Genomic DNA, 21,776 nt, shown 5'->3' on the forward strand with positions numbered 1-21,776 from the left:
GAAAACATTCGACGATCGACGCATCGTATTTATTGGCTAATCATCTACCGCGTCGGGGCGGTCCTCGCTGAATTTCGAAGCTTCAAGCAAAGTATAGCACTTTACGGGAAAGTATAGCACTTTATGGCCAAAGTATAGCACCTTATGACAAAGTATAGCACCTTATAGGAAAAGTATAGCACCTTATGCCCAAAGTATAGCACCTTATGCTCTCTGGAAATTCTGCAGCTTTGAAATTTAGCGAGGACCGCCTGAGAGATAAGGTGCTATACTTTGGGTATAAGGTGCTATACTTTGCCTATAAGGTGCTATATTTTGCCATAAGGTGCTATATTTTGCCATAATGTGCTATACTTTGGTCATAAGGTGCTATATTTCCCCATAAAGTGCTATACTTTGCCTGAAGTTTCGAAATTCAGCGAGGACCGCCCGACGCGGTAGATGATTGGCCAATAAATACGATGCGTCGATCGTCGAATGTTTTCGTTGCGGGGAAAAAAACTAAAATGGTTCTCGACAACTTGATGTGCAAAATTTTTAGAGAGCATAAGGTGCTATACTTTGATTTTAAGGTGCTATACTTTGCCCATAAGGTGCTATACTTTGCCATAAGGTGCTATACTTTGGCCATAAGGTGCTATACTTTCCCGTAAAGTGCTATACTTTGCCTGAAGCTTCGAAATTCAACGAGGACAGCCCGACACGATGGATAATCCGCCAATAAACACGATGCGTCAGTAGTCTAATCGGCCAATAAACACGATGCGTCAGTAGTCGAGTGTTTTTGAGTGTTTTAGGGTTTTTTTGAGTGGGAGGAGCACTAGAAATATGGTGTATTTGATACTTTGGGTTTATAAATAAGTGATACTTTGGGTTTATAAATAAATGAGTGTTGTATTTTGGGTGTATGGATCATAATGAAAGAAGATGGGTTTAAAAATAAGTTGAAGTAAAACTTTGGGTTAAAAAAAGATTTTCCCTAAAATGGGAATCAATAGACATTTGGGACAGTCAACTTCTACACATTCTACTAATTCTGAGAGAGAACGTAAAGTACCACCCACATTGTGGATATAAATTCACTGGCTCATGTTTCTATCAGAACCATAGTCCATAACAACCCTAAAATGTCTTAAATGCGACAGAAGCATCACCAAACACGCATTGTGTAATTAATGCTTTTTTAATCACATAACAAAGTCTATTGAATGTACCGAAGTGCATGAATATATATATATTCTTCGAGCAGCATCACGAACGTACGCTGTAAAAAGGGAATGATGGGAGTCAGAAAGAGAGGGTCCATATACAAATTCTTACATGTTGATAGGGGTAAAAGTCTTTCCACTTCGTACTTTACCTGCAATGTAGCTTACTTGTTAATTTTAACTCCATGTTTCAAAACTCAAATTAATTTCACATATCTTGGCCAGAAAATTTATTTACATTGATGGCATCTTCTTCTTATTGTGTTCTACCGCCCATCGATGCACTCTTTCTCAACCTCAGCGTAACCGGACTTTGAAAGATCCAAATCGAACATGCCAGATCTCGATGCGGTTAATAAGCGATGACAAAAGGCGTGCATGAGAAAAATGAAAGTCTATTTAGATCGTATCGGCATACGTTAAACTCTACAGAGTGCTCGGTGCGGAAGCTAGTTCTACTCTTCACGGTAGCGATGAGATGCCTCCCTCGAATGCTCGCGTCGAGTTTGCTTCTCGTTGACGATCCGACGTCTTGTTTCACTGGAACGTGGTCTTCTCCTCACGATTTGACGTTGTGGAGAACTCTGAACGAGTTTGAAACTCTATGAAAGAGTTGATTTAACCGAAATCGGTTATAAGCCAAGGATGAAGAAGATCTTGTTGCCGATCTCAAAAACTCCAACCGATCCAACTCCTCAATCTGATTATAAACAATCCGATCTCCAAAAATCCCCCCCTAACTCTGTTGAGTTTGTTGTTATTTATAGGGGATTAAGGGGTGTTAATGAAAGAAGATGGGTTTAAAAATAAGTTGAAGTAAAACTTTGGGTTAAAAAAAGATTTTCCCTAATTAAAATTGCGTTGAAAGAAGAACACGTTTTTGAGTAAAAAACCATAAGCCGCGTTGTATAAATAACAGGTTTGTTAATATGCTAACAATAAATAGATTTGGATGCAAGTATATTGCACAATAAATTGAAATTATTCAGAGTTCCAAACATTTAAGTACATTCTTCCTATCTAGTTAGAGAATAGCTTCTCGTCAAAGATCTTTAGTAGTAGAATGATCTCAAGCACCAAGCAATTCAATCTGGAAGGCCTTTTCCCTATTAAGAAAAAATAATATGTCAAGTCTGGGAGATAAAGAAAACAAGAACTAAATAATGCTTCAAAGTTGACTATTGTATCACACAAGTGCCACGATCCTCCTAATGTTGTCAATATTTTCTAAATTAAAATATCATAACCTTATTTAGGGTGGGATTGATAACGACATAAGAAATTAAATGCAACAATTTTAGTGGGAATTGAGAAGAATCAATCAAAGGTCATGCACTTATTTCTGTCTCTAGATGAAACGAGTGACGTCCTACCACATTTTTATCTTTGACTTATACCAATGATGCTCTTAATATATTGAGGAGCATACATATTATCCTAAAGTACACAAAATCTTGGGAAAAATGCAAAGAAAAACCCAATTATACATAAACTTTTCATCAATTAAGGAATCTCCCTAAAAAGGACAAATTTCAAAACAATCCTGTTTGGACTTTTATTCTCAAAAAACAACCTCTTTCAAACTTATTTTCAAAAACCGACCTGGTTTTAGCCCTGACGCTGAAACCAGGTCGGTTTTTGAAAATATTTTTTTGAAACTTCACGGGAGTTCAACTCCCGTGAAGTTTTATTGTTTAAACAAACTTCACGGGAATTCAACTCTCATGAAGTCTTATTAGTTGAACAAACTTCACGGGAGTTCAACTCTCGTGAAGTTTGTTACAGTGCAAAAACTCCATGGGAGTTCAACTCCCGTGGAGTTTCAGTCAAATTTTTCAGAGAATCGCTCTGGAAAATTACCTCCTGTAACTCCACGGGAGTTGAACTCTCATGGAGTTGCAAGTTTTACAAAACATGCACAACAACCTGTGCATGTTCTGTATATACGTAACGTAACTCATATACGTTATATTTACCTGTTAACAATAATTGATCTCATATACATTGAATTACAACAATATATACATAATTCAATCATGAATTAAACACGAATCAAACAATACTCACAAAGAGTACATATATAAACAATAATTGATCCACAAAAGTATAATATTTGAAAATTAAAAAAAGTTGCAAATTTTAACAAAATAAGCTCACATACAACCTAAAATGGCTCTTCTTCCTCTCATTCTCTTCCCCCTCCACCTCGCTCTTCCCCGCCCCCTGTGTTCCTGCCGACGAGCCTCGATTATCTAAATATCCGGCTGTGTATGAATCTGAGAAGCACCGGCTCCATCAGCATGCGAAGTGCCGGTTTTATCGTCACGTGACCACCATCGTCGCGTGTACGCTTGCCCAAATGATCGAGACCTGTCCTCACGGTCTGCAAACTCGTTGACATGAGTCTTATGAAACAACCGTGCTATTATCTTCTTGATCCTCCTGAAGACCCCTAACGCCAGCGAATCCTGAATCTCAGGCATGTGCGCATCAATATCAGTTTTTTAATGCTATCAAAAGCACGGATCTGCGAAGTAAACAATTTATTAAGTACCATCTCAATAAAAAATATTATAATTTAGCTTAGAAACTTACATAATCTCTCGATCATCCCACTAGGGATGTAACTGTCTGTCGGTGGGCGTGGCATGCGTCCAGCTGGTGGCTGTGGGTCACGCGTGATCCATCTACGTGTGATATCCCGATACCAACGCATATACGCGGTATAATCAACAACTGTGTCTCTTGTATCTTGTATGAAATCCTACCTGTGAGCCTACCTATCTATGTAGGCTGCACGGGCTACGACCCAGTCGGTACGGTGCGATGTAGGTCGTCATCGACGATCGATCTGCTCGATAGGTTCTGGCACATGCTGAGAGAGCAGAAATTACCGTAGTACACAGTCGGGGACATGCATCTCCACAATCTCCCAACAGATCAATGGAACTCTAGCTCTCCACAAGTCGGGACTATCCCGACAGATAGGTACAAGAATATGCATGTCGAGCTCCGACGGTGAATAGAGTCTCCACTTGAACTGAAATAAGATAAAACATTTATCAATATCAACAACAAAACTATAATATTCATAACGAATCGAGTTTTATATTTACCTGTTTGTGTTTGACGCCATCAAGCTCATTTCGGTAAAACTCACGATGTCGCGTAGCTGATTTGTAGTTAGCGTACCGTACATTATACCTATTTGACATAAAAAATATATGAGTTCAAATTCAGTTGAATAAAATTGTGTGGATAATTATACCTGTATGCCAAAGGAAACTATCCCTATAAGTCGCGGTTCTGTTGCAAAGCCGGTCTGCCAACATGAATGCGCCCCCATGATCAAATCTGGATCAACGTGCAACATCTCTTGAGTTCTTTATTCTGCATTAAGGATATTCTACCCAGTTCTCTATACAAGTATGCCAACACCGTACTGTCCCACGATAGTGCGCCGCATACACCAAAATCCTCCAGTATGACAGCTGTCGTGCATGTACAAGAGTCTTGCTCGTATTATGAAATAGCATGCACCCTATCATGTGTAATATGTACGCACGAGCATGAAACTCAAGCGTCTCAATGGAGGCATCTGTTGGTATATCTCCCTGAAATGTCTGACGAAGTCACGATAGCTTCATCGCACCACTCCTCAAGTCGGAAACCTGACCAAAAAGCCTAACATATATCTCAGCCTAATTATGATCATCAGTGCCCGTAATTGTCGGGCCATCGATGCGGAGCCCAAGTACGACGGCTACGTCCTGTAAGGTGATGATACACTCCCTTATATGCATGTGTAAGATGTTGGTCTCTGACCTCCACATCTCAATCAGTGCAGTGATAAGCGGCCAATCAAACCTAATATATCGTACTGTCGAACACTCCTGGAAGCTGACCTGAGCTATCAGTTGTAGTACTCTCTCATCCTCAATGACCCAAGCCGAATGACTCCGGGAATGATCGACCATGATGATGTTTGGTACGGGCTGCTCGTCAAATAAAATTGATTAAGTATATTGAGAAAAATTAAAATTAGTACAAATGCTAAGGAATATATATACCAAAAACGTTTTACCTGTCCCGAGCTAATATGGTCTGAACAATGACTCACTTGGAGGTATGGTGGAGAGGGGGTCTAGGGTTTCGGTTTGGGAACGGGTGAGAGGGGTCTGCGGGTTGGGTGAGAAGTTCACAGACCTGGTGCTTATATAGGCGTCTAAAACTCCACGGGGCTTCAAGTCCCGTGGAGTTGCAGTCAAGAAATTTTCAGAAAGGTGGTTCGCAGGAAATTCGACTGTAACTCCACGGGACCTCCAAGTCTCGTGGAGTTTTTTGCATGTTACAAACTTCACGGGAGTTCAACTCTCGTGAAGTTTCGGAAAAATATTTTTAAAAACCGACCTGGTTTCAGCGTCAGGGCTGTTTTGAACATGTAAGCATTGGAAAATACTACTAACAAATATCAAGAGAGCGTACCATTAAGGGGCAAAACTATTAATCATGGATGGACCTTCAACAATAGCATGAATAGAAAAAGTTAAAAAGAAAAAGTCGAAGTTCAATAGAAATTAGAGTCTACCCACATCAAACCATACAAACAAACACATGTCCTAAATTGAAAGGAGAGTATGTGTGTTTTATTCTTCCTCCCCAACATTGTTTTAAATATTGTTGACATGGCTTGACATATTGTCTGATATATCCTTTTATAGGGTTTGCCCGAAAACAATATGGTCTAAATATCCTTTATCGCTTTAGCAATTTCCCACGAGATATCCTCGACATGGCCGATATAGTAATCAATATGTTGGCTGATATGTTCTTTTATATCAATTGTTGCTAAACAATATACCGCTTTCGACAATTTTTGGGTGACATTTCATGATTCTCCCAATATATCACACGTCATTTCATTCTCAAAAAAATTGATTGAAATGTTAAAAAATTGATTTGGACTTCGTTTTAAAATGTTATCCTAAACACATTAGTTACATTTTTGTATGCTTATGTCTCAATAAGTTTAGGTCACCTTAGAACATTGTATTATATATGCACATTATCCAATATAGTACTTCGATGCATATCCCCGATATTTTCTCGATATTCGCAATTCGATATGAATTTTGGTCATTTGATATTTTCCCAACATACGATATTTAAAACCTTGCCCCCCAATCCTCCCAAATGCATTGCCTTATGAAGGAAGATAATGTCCAAATCATTACGCCTTTCGTGCAGGTCGGAACTTACCTGACAAGAAATTTTGCTATTGTAGGACCGTTATAGTTACGACCGCCGTTCACCTTAGCTTCGGTAGCCGGCTCCCCTATCATCAGTTCACCAACTTCCTTGACCTTTTGGCACTGGGCAATACATGGTCTTATGACTTTGTGGAGACCTGTGTTTTTGGTAAACAGTCGTCCGGGTTTGGTCACTGCGATCCCTTTTGTGAGGAGCGAAGCTACAGCGCTATTTTGCCGAGTTCCTTAGAGAGAGTTGTCTCGCGCCCCTAGGTATTCTCTACCTACACACTGTGTCGGTTTCGGGTACGATATTGCAACTAATAGCAAGAAGATTGAACATGTAAACAAATACACAAAATTATATTAATAGTTCCAAAAAGAACTGAATTACTAATCAAGAAATAACACATTGTATTTGTTTTTGTTCGCTTGCGCTTTCTCAAGCTTCTCAAAACGGCTGTGTAGGACCCAACTGGTTTATCGGTGTTGCGACTTGATTAAACAATCATATTTGAGATGCTTTCACAAAAAAAGGTTAAGAAAGGGAAGATGAGGGCCAAAAGATGGAAGGTAGCTGGTTAGAAAGAGAGAATTTTGTTTTGAGTAGTTTTAATTTAGGCCTAAAGATGGAAGGTAGCTGGTTAGAGAAAGAGAATTCTGTTTTGAGTAGTTTTAATTAAGAGATAATTCGGTTTTTATCAATTTTAATAGAGAAAGAATTCAATTTTGATTAGTTTTAATATAGAGATAATATTAGGTTTATCTTTTTCTTAGTGGGAAGATGGAGGATCGTAGAGAGAATTCAATTTTGATCAGCTTTAACAAAGATAGGTAAATTTTAACAGATTTCAATTATTTCTTTTTCCTTTTTTTTTCTCTTTTCTTTCCTAGCTTTTTCTTGGCGGGATAATAAGGAGCTAAAAGGTTGCCACGTGGCTGCTCCAGTGGCAATTGAATTAGTAGTATGAATCTAGCCTCTGTACACAACAAATAAATCAAGGAAAAATACATGTATTCCTAGTTGTTATGATATCAGAGCTACTAGTCCAACCGACCTCTTGAATCAAAAGATACCCTTCAAGAGTTTATTATAAGTATCCTTTTTAACTTTTGAAATTAAGGTAGTCTTTAAGATTACTACTATCACTTAATATGATGTTCTATGCATGTTTTTAAATTGAATGAAGCATCAGGGATATTTGAGATCAACATGTCCCACTTTTGGACAGTCTGCCTGCTATGCATTTATTCTTAACATGTTGTGGTAGATTTCAGGCAATATTCTTAATGCGTCATGTCCCAGGTTGGTTTTCCTAGGAGTCAGGCAACTGAATGTTCACTGATGTAAAATTCCAACCACATTCCAAGCATTATTTTAAAGGCGATCGCTTTAGCACCTCAGGCGCTCAGTCTAGGCAATCTTCTTACTTAGTGCCTTGCGTATTACAGGCGAAGAAAATTACTAAGACAAGCGCCTTTTATAGCCTCAGGAGCTTGCCTTTGCACCTTATGACCTTGCCTTGGCGTATTAGGCGCGGCACTTGCTTAGGGCCTGTGATGCAAGACGCATGATGTTTGTCTCTATTTCAAAATTTTGAGGGTGTGAAAGGTGTCCAATAAAGTAAAGTCTTTGTTATTGAATTTCTATTTCTTTTTTTTCTTGGTCGAGTTTTTGCTTATTTTTTGTAATGTACTTTATTACCTATATCATTTGGCCGACATGCCACAAGTTGAACCTTAAAGTTCAAAGTTTGCTACTTAATAATCTATGCTAGCTGTAATGGTTAATATTACTATTTAGTATTTGTTGCTTACTACTTCATTTAGATGGTTTATAAATCACTAGATTTGTGAACTTTGATAATTTGGCACTGATTAATTTGTCTTGTTGCTATCTATTGATGTTTGCATATTATTCATAATGTTTATGAATGTTTTGAAGAATTATCACCTTGGTTTACATAGACGATCACCTTTTTTGGCGCCCCCCCTCAGGCAACAATGGACCTCGTTGCCTAGACCTCATCTTTTGCTTTTAAAACACTGATTCCAAGAGCACCAAGAAGTTCGTTCCTGTTACTGACGTCTCATTGAAAATAAGGTTGTCCCAAAGAACAAATCCAAGTCATGAGCATAGTGTTGGGCGTTTAAATTACACATTAGTTTTGGTCATGGAAACTAGGTGTAATAGCAGGACAATAATTTATTTCACAAGTACCTGCTCTGAACTATGCGAACAATGTTGAGTCCACGTAAAGAACATGCACTTTCATGATTTCTTTGACCTTCAACCTGAGAATTTCATCTTCCCTAAACTGGCATTCATTCACTCTTTTGTCCTGAAAATGATCTGATGATCTGATTTTCATTTGTTACTTAGGCAGTCAGTTCGTGGGATTATATGGGTTGATCTGAATGTCCTTATTATCCGCTGTTGAATGGAATGTCCTTATTATATCCACTGGCCTCTCTCTCGGACATTGTTCTAAATAATTTGATTACTTATCCCTAATTTTCAATTTCAGGTTTGCAAATGCATATCTGAGCTATGTAGACATAGATCTTCTCATACAAATGCAACATTTTGTGAATTTAGCTCCTCAAATAATATCCCGAGCCCTGAGGTAAGCACCATGTTCAAATTAGTATCTTCCTTGTATTTATTTGCATTTAGAATAAACTTCTACGATACTCTATGCAGGACCTTTTTGCGCGTTTGATTGTGCTTCTACATGATCCACTGGCGAGGGAGCAGTTGGCAACTCACATCTTAACGGTGTCATACCTTACTTTTCTACTTACTGAAAACTGTGCATAAGCATTGGCCATATTATATATAGGATGTAGTTTTATAATCATCATTATATTGCAAGTTATTTCTATTTTATTTCGACTACACAGATGAGGTTTGAATTAGCCATCCTTTAGCCATTTACGTACCTTCTTTTATTGACTACACTAATAGATCTTTCACATTTAACTTATGCTGATAGCACAAGTTGAAAACTTCATTCAAATACTTATCATTCATGATGCACTGCATTGGTCCTATATAGGATCCTGTCTTCTCCTGCCACCTGTCTTCTTCTGCCACATGGTTGATCTCTCGTTTGTTTCCCCTTCATCTTCATTTCTACCTTGTTATACACATAATTGACATTGGTACTAAAAATCAGTTAGAGCACACTGTACTTTGATGCTGCTCTTGTGAAGGAATATTAGTATACAGTATTTTTACCTCCGGTTTGGAAACCTTGCAGGTCTTGTGCTGCTTAGGACCACTATATCCAAAGAATCTCAGCTTATTTTGGCAAGATGAGGTATTGCAATCTTAAGGTATTTCTTTACATAGATCAATCTAGTATTGCAATTTATCTCAGCATCCCCACTTGTGATCAACAGTTTTTGCATATAGAAAATTAAGCGCTGACCTAATGCATACATTTAGATGCTTCACTGAATTGCCTGTTAAATTTTCTGATAATGGGTGAAATACATCAACATACTTCTCTAGGGGTATGGTTACTTGGTTAGGCGTGTGAATGGAACTGGCAAATCTGATGGGGTCAGGGTTCGACCACGGAGTGTGGGCATTAAGTGAATTATTATGCAGAATCTTTCTTCTTCCAGCATCAAGTGGGAGTAGGATTTTTGATCTAGAGTTTTCTAGTTTAAGTTATATTCTGTAAGATCGAGAATAATATTCACTTAAGATGTTGATGAATAGTCTATTTTTATAGATAGGTCATGAGAAAGTACTTTCTGTGAGAAAACACTTTTATCTTCATTTTCTACATTTCGTTTACGTTCTGATTTCCAAACAGCCCCTTAAGTTTGGTCTGATACATTTTTCTAAGATTTGGGATCTTGCTCCGAAACTTGAAGGAGAGGGAGGGAGGATGTGTGAACTGTTCTGTAGAACTACAGCCACAATAGTCAGAACAATTGCAGTAGTAACAGAAAGGAGCTGCAGCAGCAATGCGGAGGTACTAGACTGGCAACAGCAACAGCGCAAGTTTATATTCTAAAGGTTAGAGATAATTAGTAATTATAGGCGGTCACAGACATGGTTTTAAATATCGGCCGATAATCCGATATTATCGCCGAGTTATCGGATTTGGGAGCTTTCCGCTAGGATAAGTAGGATTTTTATTCGGTTATCGTTTTTTGAGGTTTATCGCGAGTTATCGACGATAAAGGTACTTATCAGCCGATAAGTAGGCTCTAAATATCGGTTTTATCGGCCGATAAGTAGGATTTAGGAGCTTTTGCTTTCTTTTGGATTTGCTCTTTGAATGTTTACAAATTATGAACTATTTGTTGCTTTTGGAACTTGGTTGATTGGTGATTAGCTTATGTTTGTTTATGGATATTGATAATGGCTCATAACTACTAAATATCAACTTAGTAAGTTAGTTTATGAATCTCATGATTAAACAATAATTATGTAGATGCGTAGATGATTCTTCATTCTTGATGTTATCTTATTATTTGCTAGTTTATTATTCCATTTTGACTAACATTATATTATTTTTCAAGCTTATGTTTGTTTATTATTTGCTAGTATATTACTCCGATAAATACTATTTATCCCCGATATATCCCCGATTTCCGCTATCCGATAAGAATGTTGACCGTCCGATAAATCCCCGATAACCGACATTTAAAACCTTGGTCACAGATGGATTGGAGAGGAGGGATCAGAAATAACAGATGAATTTGGTTGGGGGAGTAATTTGCATGCAGTCCATTAACATAAACAGTAAATTTCTAAGATAATCAAGTTACTGAAAAAACAATGCACCAAAGTGCTCAAATTGAAATATCATTAAAATTCCTAATCCTGAACAAATTAATTCTTAGCAAAGCTAAAATCCATGAATTCTAGCTAACTAAAGCAGAATATCCAAAAAAAGAATTTTTTTTTAGTGAAGTAACTTCAATCCGTGTCAGACGATGATTTTACTAAACTAAGAATTTTCCTCCAAGATCATATACGATAAATCTTCATGTGATTCACATTAGTATACTTCTTTATTAATTCATAACGATGGTGATGGTCAAACATATTATCATGACCTGAACCTTACATTGTTTGGCTTTTCTATAAGGATTATACTTACACATGTATCTAGCTTCAAAATATGCTTTCTTCTGAGTAGGGCTAAAATATATGGATATCTCTAATAAATATTTACTTAAGACAAGTCGATGATAAATGTATCTACAGGATTCAATTTGTCATGTTCTGGACCTATTGGTTATAGTACTTTACATAAGATGCTTGTTATTTATTTTCTTTGTTATCATACGAGCTAAAACTCTTGCTTTGTGAAATTTTTCTTTGAAATGAGCAGTGCTTCTTTTTGTTTCTCGTATAAGTATTTATTATTTATTTTTTTGATATTAAGTAATATGGTTGTCTTATTACTTCTTTCTTCTGGACAGAAATTATCTCTGCTATAGTAATGTGTAGAATTTCTGTTCATACATTTATCTTATAGTTCTCATGGGGCAAGTAGGTACCTAAAATGAAGGTGTATATCAGTGATCCTGAAGACTTAAAGCAGGATCTTTCATATCAAGAGACCTGGGATGATATGATTATAAATGTAAGTCTGGTTTATATATTTTCATAGTCTACTGATTTCTTGACTTTGAACCTGGTGGATGTTGCACAATATTTTTTCCTGGTGGATGTTGCACAATATTTTTTCTTTGTAGTTACAATTTCCTTTGTAGAAAACTTCTCCATTCAGACGTGCAGTACTAAATGCTACATGCTTTTTAATATTTAGTGATACATGGTATTTACATCTTAGTTGTCTAATATTTTTGATCAGTGATCAGGTATCTGGGAGATATGCTTCTAATTGAGTATTTTTTGTGTGGATATTTTTATTCTGTATGTCCTACTAAAATACTTCTGAATTCCTCCCACCACATAACCAACAAAAAAATTTCTTTGATTAGTGGTTTTATATTTACTTCTGATTCTTATTTAATGGCAGTTCTTGTCAGAATCTCTGGATGTCCTTCAAGACACTGAATGGATCATATCCTTGGGCAATGCTTTTGAAAGACAGTATAACCTGTATGCCGCCGATGATGAGCATTCAGCACTGCTACATAGGTATTTGGATCATTTTGTACTGATTTTCAGCGGAGATGACTACTCTTTAAATGTCTATATTTTCATACTTATGCTGGCTTATTCCTGTTATTTTATATACATTCCAGCTGATGTTTTATTTCTTCAGCTTTCATGGACATTTGCTAGTAATATATAATTATATCTATGATATGTAAATACAGATGCAGAGATACATCCACAAACACATACACATTAAAAAATATGTATCGGGTGACAACTCGTTGTGCTAAATAAGCTATCAAGAGATGGAGTAACCCTGCTGGTTGCACGGTAGAAGCTGACCCTCACCACTCCAATGTTTTCACAGATTTGTGTGCGGGTGTGCATCGGCGTGTGTGCACACGTGTCTTTCAACTTGTTTATTAGTTGCGTGCTGCCTTGTATGACAGTATCTGCACACAAATAAATGTGCGTGCATGTGTGTGTTGTCAATACATTTACCTTGTATGATAGTATCTGTACACAAATAAATGCATATTTACCATTACGAAATATTAATTAAGAAAGTGTCGTATATTAAACAAAACTTGAAATAATCACAAGTCTTGCATTCTTTGCAAGAAGACCTGACCAAGTTATCTGCACACAAATACACATGATAGTATCTGCACACAAATACATGCATACTTACCATTATGAAATATTAAATAGGTGTTATATATTAAGCAAAACATGAAATAATCACAAGTCTTGCATACTCTTCAAGAAGACCTGACCAACATAGGAAGACATCAAACACCGCCTCCTCACCCTTCACACACAAAACAAAATAAGAAACGAAAAAAGTGCACAGGCGTACAACTGAAAAAGGAGAGAAAAGATAAAAGAGTCACTTATTTATTAGTCTATATTCATGTACATGATATATTTGCAGGAACTTATGAGCTAACTTTTTATATTGTGATAGAACAAGTGCTATGACCTTCAGTTTGGGAAGTATATGTGTGAAAGCCTTTTTTTTCAAGTGTAAAGATATATGAAGCCTTTTTTTCAAGTGTGAAGATATATGAATTACATTTAACTAAATATATTTAAATATTCTGTGCATGCAAATCACCTATGGACAGAAAGGCATGTTATGTCAACTATGTAGAGTTGCATAAACTATAGTTTCACGTGCATATATTTTTATGTTATTGCCATTTCTATGTTATTGCCGTGAACTAGTTTGGAGGGATGTTTGCACTGTACACATGAATGGGTACACTTCTTACAGGTAAAAACCTTAGTTGCTTATGTAAAAGGATAGCATTTAAAGAGGACATTTATGGTATTTTTATCTGGTGTGTCATATGTGTATGTTTTTCGCATTGTGAATATTTGCCATAGCTTCTTTTTTGGTCTAAGTAACCTTTAAGCTAGCTTTTAAGCTCAATTTAAAAAAGCTAAGGTTACTTAACATTTGAAAAACTAGCTTATGAGCTCAACTAAATAAACGAGGTTTGACCAAGGGAATTACTTTTCTACCCATACAAATTTTATAAAAGATTTATCATGGAAATCAAAAGCCACCAAAAACTAACATAACTTATGAGCTTAAAAAATTAAGCCTCCCAAGCATCCTCATTATTTTGGCAGTGTGGGTTCACTACTATTTTCTAGCTTATAAGGGTTTATATTTGAATAGATACAGAGGATTATTGAAATGCAACCATTCATCATTCCTATCTTTTAAATGTCTCACATGATGATGGATGCCACATTAGGCGTGTTCCTTTGTGATTGTAATAGTAGAGGTGGACATTTAACTTAGGCTCTAAATATGGTCATCAATGCCTTACATGTACATAAGAACATGTATATTGTATAATATGGACTGTTTAAAAGGTGGAAGTGCAAGGCAAAGTGCTGGATCCTTTTATGAAGTGAGACATAAGATGCAAGGCATGAAACATAGCCTCATAAATTAATTATTATAAGCATGTAATAGATAGAGGGGTAATAATTTTACAAATAGATGCATTTAGATCTTGGACAGTCAGGAAGGATGAAATATGCTAAGTATAAACACAATTGTAGTAAACTAAGCTACATGTATTAGATATATATCTTATTAGTCACGTGGTCATATTGAAGGTATATGGCTTAAATTAACAGTTTATTAATAAGAAACTAAGCTCAGCTGCTACATTGGTTCAAGAGTCAAGATAAACTTGAACACGGAAATAAATAAAACTCACAGAAGTAAAAAAAATCAAATGCTAGAGACAAAACATAAAATCCATCTGAACACACAAAGAAGCTAGAAACCAACCTAAAATTCAAACTTGTTGAAAAACAAGTTAAATCAGCAAAAAGATGATTAAAGTGTCCCTATAAAAATTAACAGGGAAATAAACACAACTCACGAAAGAGAAAAATTCAAATGCTTGAGATGAATTTAAAACCCATCCAAACAAATTAAGATGCAAGAAACCAAATCCAAACTTGTTGGAGAACAAGTTAAATTAGCAAAAAAAGAAAGAAATGTTCTAACAAAGCATCATACCTACAAGTGATTAGTCACCTTTTTTTTAATTCCATGAAAAAGAAAGAAGGGAAAATTCTTATGAGCAGCGAAAGGAAAATGAAGAGATTGTAGTATTTTAGTTTTATTCAGAAGTATCCTATCTTGAAGTCTGCTTGAAAAAAGATTTGAAGCACTTCACGTGACGCAAAGCGCATACCCAGTTATGCTCGTAAGTGATGAGGCACTTGTTTCTAGGTATGGATCACTTATTTATTGCTTCGAAGCAATTATCCTTGAAACTTCTTCATAGCGAGCCACATAGTTGCTTCAAAAAGCTTTTTCAAATGTTGATAATACAGACATGCGCACACATACACATAGACATAATTAAGCTTATCTATGTTGATATGTGCATGAGGGGTTTCATGGACACTTGGAACATGCTTTTTGTTAATTTCAACTCACACAGCTGGCTTAATGTTGGATTTTGTAATATACTAGTATACGAAGTACCATAACAGTGTTTACCATATAGCGAGAATAAGTTACTTTCGAGTTGGATTCAGTCTCTTATTTGCTCCAGGTACTGGCTTAAGTTTGGCTTTTATTTTGGAAAATCTGGTATTAACATGGACTTTAGAAATTTGATTTTATTTTGAGGCTCCTGTTTCTATCATGCTGTGGTTCCAGGATATCCTTAATGTTTTTATTTTACCTTTTGCAGATGCCTTGGCATGCTTCTCCAAAAAGTTGATGACAGAATCTATGTTCATAACAAGATTGATTCGATGTATAAACAAGCTAACATATCTTTACCTGTAAATAGGCTGGGGCTTGCCAAAGGCATGGGTTTGGTATGTTGGTAATAGGAGTTGTGTTTTGCTTGTTGATGTTATTTTTCATCATCATTATTGAATTTTCTTGCAGGTAGCAGCTTCACATCTGGATACTGTACTGGAAAAACTTAAATCAATACTGGATAATGTTGGACACAGTAGGTTTCAAAGGTACCCTTAGTGTTTCTTGCCTTCCCTTCATGATTAATGTTATATGGTGTATAAAACATTGTTTAAAGAATAAATCTATCTTTGAATGCTAATATGGATTGTTTGTAGTCGTTATTATCATTCATGTCGTAAATATGTAATGTTTTTCTCTTGTGCTTCCTCATCATATTACTTCTTGCTCTTATCATTTGTACCATCTTTCCGTTCTACACTTTGCACTATGTGCCTTCTTCTGTTGTGCTTATTGCCCGTAGCTCATGAATGATGTAGACGGGGTTAAGACTTGTACAATTTTAGGGGTGTCAATGGGCTGGGCTCGGGTTTGTAAAGGCTGCAGTTCAAACTTGTGTTACCAGATATGAGACAAATTAGTGTGTTTAGATGTGTGACAAATTAGTATCACACCTGGCAAGAACCTGGAATGACACACTGTTCCTCGCCAGTTACATATGTATACATACTCACCCAAGCACCACAAGAGAAATGTAATTGACGATATTAGACGCCTTTATCTGAATCATATCAGCATACTTAAGGTTCGATATGGTATGCTCTATTAAATATTGGTGTTGATTGATACTTTGTACCTTGGTTTACATATGTTTTCTTTACTGTTTTTCCACAAGGTAAATTTACCTTGCCATGTAATGAGATAATATATTAGAGGTTCATACCCACAAAGGTCCCGTACTGCAAAAACTTTTGTCATCACTTCCTACGTTTCTCTGTGCACATGCTAGCTTGATCGCACCAAAGATAGGCAAAGCTGCAAATGGACTTCTATTCGTAAGCTTTTTTAGCCAGTTAGAGTGAGTTGCAATGTAGTTGTTGTATTGTTATTTATGGTGATATATCATTTCCTTGAAAGTGATGCAAATCATTTCAAGATGTATAACGAGTTTGACATCCTTTCGTGTGATATTTGCTTGGCCTTGTTTTACAAATGCCTTGTTCTGTGGTAATATAAATGAATGTATATAAAGTTCCGGATGCATGCTTTATTTTTTCTCCTTATAAAACATATCTTTTCAAGTTTCAAAACTTTTGCAGTGTTGACTGTTCATTGATATCCTATGGTGTAGGTTCTTATCTTTCTTCTCAAGTAGAGCTAGAGGTGAAGATCCTGATGATATATATGCTGCTTTAGCTCTAATGTACGGATATGCTGCGAGATATGCTCCTTCAACTGTTATAGAAGCTAGAATCAATGCTCTTGTGGTATGTCTTTGCTTTTGGAGAACTCCTGTTATTCTTCAATTAAGATTCAATGTCCTATACCTGAATTTGCATTCTTGGTATTTACTTTCGCAAAAATACTTCCATCCTACTAAAACGCCCAACTCTGCTAAAATCAAATAATAATTTTGTTAAACCAAAAACAATTGTTGATTTGGATTTCTCATCATATATATACACAAAACAGAATGCCCCGAGTAATCAAATCCTATCCTGACAATGTTCCAACCCATACCTTAAGATGCCGTTTGGATAGGGTTCTGGTGACCCATAGTTGCATGGAACCCTATTCGTTCCCGTTCATGGATTGAGTATGGGAGCGTGGTTATCCACTCATAGGAATCAGATTCAAGGTTATGGTACACTAGGGAACATGGTACATATTATGTTCGGTTTGCGATAGTAAAATTTAAAAAATATGCTAGTTTATATCAGTAATGGTAGAAGAACCGTGAGAATTATGTGCACTTAAAGTATGCATACTTCATTGCTTAAATTCTCATGTTTTTTGGTTGTCTATTCTATTTAAAAAGAGTTATTGTTTGCCAAAATTTTAACCGGCTTGAATTCTAAATCGGGTTGCTAGAGTTGGTGAATTGGGACGTCTTCCACCTTGAATCCGGGACGATTGAATCACCTTGAATCCGGGACGATTGAACCTGGGTTGCGGTTCAAGTAGCGTCCCACGTCCTGACTTCATGACGAATTTTGTTTATAATTTTGATCAATACTTTAGACCGATGTCTTGCGTTGGCCTACCGCAGTTGCTAGCTTAGTTGTGGCCAAAAAAAGTTCTAAAAATAGCCTAGAAAAGAAATCATATTTAAATTAATAATTTCTCTATAAAGACATGAATACCTAGATGGCCGTCCATGCAGCTGCATAAACCTAATAAGGGCTGTGCACTTCCATTTTGCGGTCACAAAGAACAACTGTTTACATGTGGATTATGCATTGGCATACTTGATTAAACAAATGATTATGCATTTTTCTTTTCTTTAACCTATCAATTGCCTAATTAAACACAACAAAATTGGACAAATTGCACCAATTAAACAAAACCCTGGGGGGCTAGATTCAATTATTAAACTAATACCCCACCGATCTATCTTTCTCCTCAATTCAAAGAGAACTCTTCTTTTTAATTTTTCGCACTCCGGGCAATAGTCATGTAAGAGGTGCGTCTTATTTTGTTTTTATCTTCTCTGTTTGGTTTAATTTACAAGTTTCGACATTTTCCTTCTCTCTACTCTTTTGGTATCTAATCTTTGAACGAGTGAGCAATGTTAAAAATAGCGATAACGCATAGCGTAACGCTTACCTCCGGTTAACGCAAAACACAAAATAGCGTAACTCTTAACGTAGGTTAAATAATTTATTATTATTTAAAAAAATATGAATAATCATCGCAAATCAATATATCATCACAAATTCACAAAAATAGATCTTTCTCCAATAAAAACACTAATGAGGACATATGCATCAAGAAACATAACTATTCCACTAAAAAATCAAAAACAAAAAAGCAGGGTTTCGAGAAGACCTCTGGCTTATAAGATAGAAAATGTCACCCTCTTTCGACGACGACGTGAAAAGGGGGAGAAACGGCTCCAACGACGGCGGCGGGAGAGTGGTGTCAAGCATGATGGGGGAGATGTGGTGCGTGGAGCGCTGGATTTCGCGTGCGGAGAAGGGGAGGCCGACTGCGGGAAGATCCAGGAGATGATGGGAAGGGAAGGCGGACGACGAGAAGGGAGATCCAGGAGACACGGTCGAACCGTCGAAGCTCACGCTTCGTTCGCGTTCAAGAGAAGAAGGAGAGGGCTTGGGGGAGACGACGAGTTAGATCTGGAGAAGAAGAAATTTATATGGAGGTGACGACTTTAATTTAGGGTTTTGTTGAATGTAATAAGTAACTCAATCACAGCCGTTCAAATTTTTTCAAAAGCAATCAAAGCCATTGACAGAATAACCTAAGCTATAAAACGTTACGCCGTCACGTTACGTAACGTGCGTTATGGATAAAATAACGCACGTTATTTTGTTCGTGCGTTATTTTCCACCGTTACGTAACGTTACGTTACATTAAGCGTTATTTTGCGTTATGAAATGCGTTATTTTCTACACTGAAATGAGTAATCTCAAAACTACAAGTTAACATTTAGCCAGATGTAACATAAAAACTAAAAAGAGAGGTGAGTTCACTTTCAGTGATGTTAACTTTTCTATTTTATTGTTTGGTATTAGTATTTGATAAATTTTATGCTTTGTTAGTTATATTGTAAACTTTATATTTTTATGACTTATGGTCAATTTGTTCGGTTATACTGTCTGTTACCCATACACATAAAATGCTGTATTTTTGCATCCTTCTGAAATTTATCACATTTCCCCCAGTTTTTCATATATTTTGGGAATTTTTAAATATTTTCAAATATTTAAATTATTAGAAAATCTATTTTTCTTGAGAGTGCATATTTTGAGTGTGAGATGCAACTCGATTGTGCATTATGCGGGTCGACCAAACATATAAGACACATATGTAGCATCGTGCATGAGCCACATTGGAAAATCTGTTGCCTAAGCAACATGTTCTTTTTATCACTAATGTATTTACAAAAGCACACAAAAACACACAAAAAGCCACACACAAACACATGTTTGAGCACATATGATGCATATGCTATGAAGGTTGTACTCTGTTGCATAATTTATTCATGGCCACACCTTTCACATCTATTGCTTACGTTAGAAATTATTAAAAGTTTAGTTATTTTGGTATTTGGGTAATTGGGTCAGTATCCACACCCGTTTATGTAACTCTCCCAACCTCTATTTTAGAGAGGATAGTATGCTATACGCGCGTTGCACATATAGTTATAGATTAATGGATATTATTAAATTAGTTTTTAATGTTAAATTTAAACAATTATCTCAAAACTAACAGAACTTTTCTCTCAACTGGCAAAACTTTAGGGGGTCCACTATATCAAAAATCATTTTTCATACAAAGGAAATGACTGCTAAAGAGATTGAATATCCTTATGGTAGTAGATGAAGATAGATTAGGGTAAAATTGAGAGGGTATAAAAGGAAATCAAAAGTTCCAACGTAGCAATCCTCTTTTATAGAAGTATAGATCGAAGATAGATTAAGGTTGGATGGAATAATAACTTTGTCTTCTCTTTTTTCTCTGCAGCTTATATAAATAATCTTTTGTATTGGAAACATTGAGGATTCTCATCTCTGTTCTCTTGCAGCTTTTGACATTGTATTTGGAATGAGATTGTTATGTACTTAAAACTTTTCCTTACAGGGGACCAATATGCTTTCACGGCTCCTGCACGTGGAACATTCAACTGCAAAACAAGCTGTTATTACTGCAATCGATCTGTTAGGTCACTTTCTTCTCCTACATTGTTGTGGAGACCCTTATTGTCTATCACACCCTGTTTCTTTGTTTTGTCAGTTAATTTTTCGGTTTTTCACTTTGAGGTAGTAATATCCTTAAAAAGGTGATACTTATAGTCTATGTTACCTGATGACTTCAAATCAGAAGCCGTACCTGTAACTGTAACGAACTTGTTGGAAACTTCTTGAATATATGCGTACGTTTATTGAGGCATATACTCAGTTATATAATACATGTTTAAATTTAAAACAATCTTCATGCATTTCTTGGACTATATTCTACACTGTACATCTATTTCTTATTTAGATCTTATGTGAATGATAAAACAATATTGATATTGTGTAAATTATTAATTTTAATACACATAATATACATAACATACATATGTATAGCCGTGTTCCCCTGCCCTACCTTTGACAAATTTGTTGTGTCCTGTATCAGTACCTGTACCAATGCAACTTAGCTCATAGTAGCTTTGGAAGTTGATCAAATGGAGAATAGTCATGTTGAGGGAGTTTGTGTATGATCTCACATTACAACTCGCTATTATTGTACATTGCCTATACTTTGTACCTTGTGCGATAAACTATGCTGTATTGATCTCCCTGTTCTTGTGAGTCGTTTAAGCCCTATAAAGGAATTCTCTAGTTTTAATCAGCTTGTCTGAAACTTGGCAAAATAGCAAATGGCACTGTAAACAGGCTATTCTACATCAAACTCTTTCTTGAGATAAAAAAATTGTTTCTATGATGTATTTGGATACATGATGCTGGTTTTGTGTAGTAAGTATGGGTCTGATTTGACCAAAATTCCTGTGGTCTTGACTAGTTGTCATCTACACATTACGCAACCTACCAGGTACCATGTGTGTGCATGCGTGCGTGCATTTCATATGAGAGGATTTTCTCATATACAATGATTTGGTTGAATCTGACGAAGTGTGGCTATGAGGGATTCTCTCTCCTTTATTCACATGGCTGAGATTTTTTGTGTGTCATATGAGAGGATTCTCTCATATACGATGATTTGGTTGAATCTCACAAAGCGTAGCTTTGAGG

At 36.2% G+C, this 21,776-nt stretch overlaps 1 protein-coding gene across 3 annotated transcripts in view; it reads left to right on the top strand.

Annotated features, from left to right (window-relative positions):
* The window catches only part of LOC109839515 (protein SHOOT GRAVITROPISM 6), a 78,651-nt gene that overhangs the window by 24,492 nt on the left and 32,383 nt on the right, over nt 1-21,776 (top strand). For all 3 annotated transcript variants that reach the window (XM_020407975.1, XM_020407976.1, XM_020407977.1), the window contains 9 exons: nt 8,986-9,084; nt 9,162-9,236; nt 9,721-9,780; nt 11,983-12,072; nt 12,472-12,593; nt 15,788-15,917; nt 15,991-16,070; nt 17,153-17,288; nt 20,623-20,704. In XM_020407975.1, coding sequence (XP_020263564.1) covers nt 8,986-9,084; nt 9,162-9,236; nt 9,721-9,780; nt 11,983-12,072; nt 12,472-12,593; nt 15,788-15,917; nt 15,991-16,070; nt 17,153-17,288; nt 20,623-20,704 — 874 coding nt within the window. The remainder of the gene's footprint in view (nt 1-8,985; nt 9,085-9,161; nt 9,237-9,720; nt 9,781-11,982; nt 12,073-12,471; nt 12,594-15,787; nt 15,918-15,990; nt 16,071-17,152; nt 17,289-20,622; nt 20,705-21,776) is intronic.

The sequence above is a fragment of the Asparagus officinalis genome, chromosome 4 (genome assembly GCF_001876935.1).
Source record: "Asparagus officinalis chromosome 4, Aspof.V1, whole genome shotgun sequence".
Classification (NCBI taxonomy): domain Eukaryota; kingdom Viridiplantae; phylum Streptophyta; class Magnoliopsida; order Asparagales; family Asparagaceae; genus Asparagus; species Asparagus officinalis.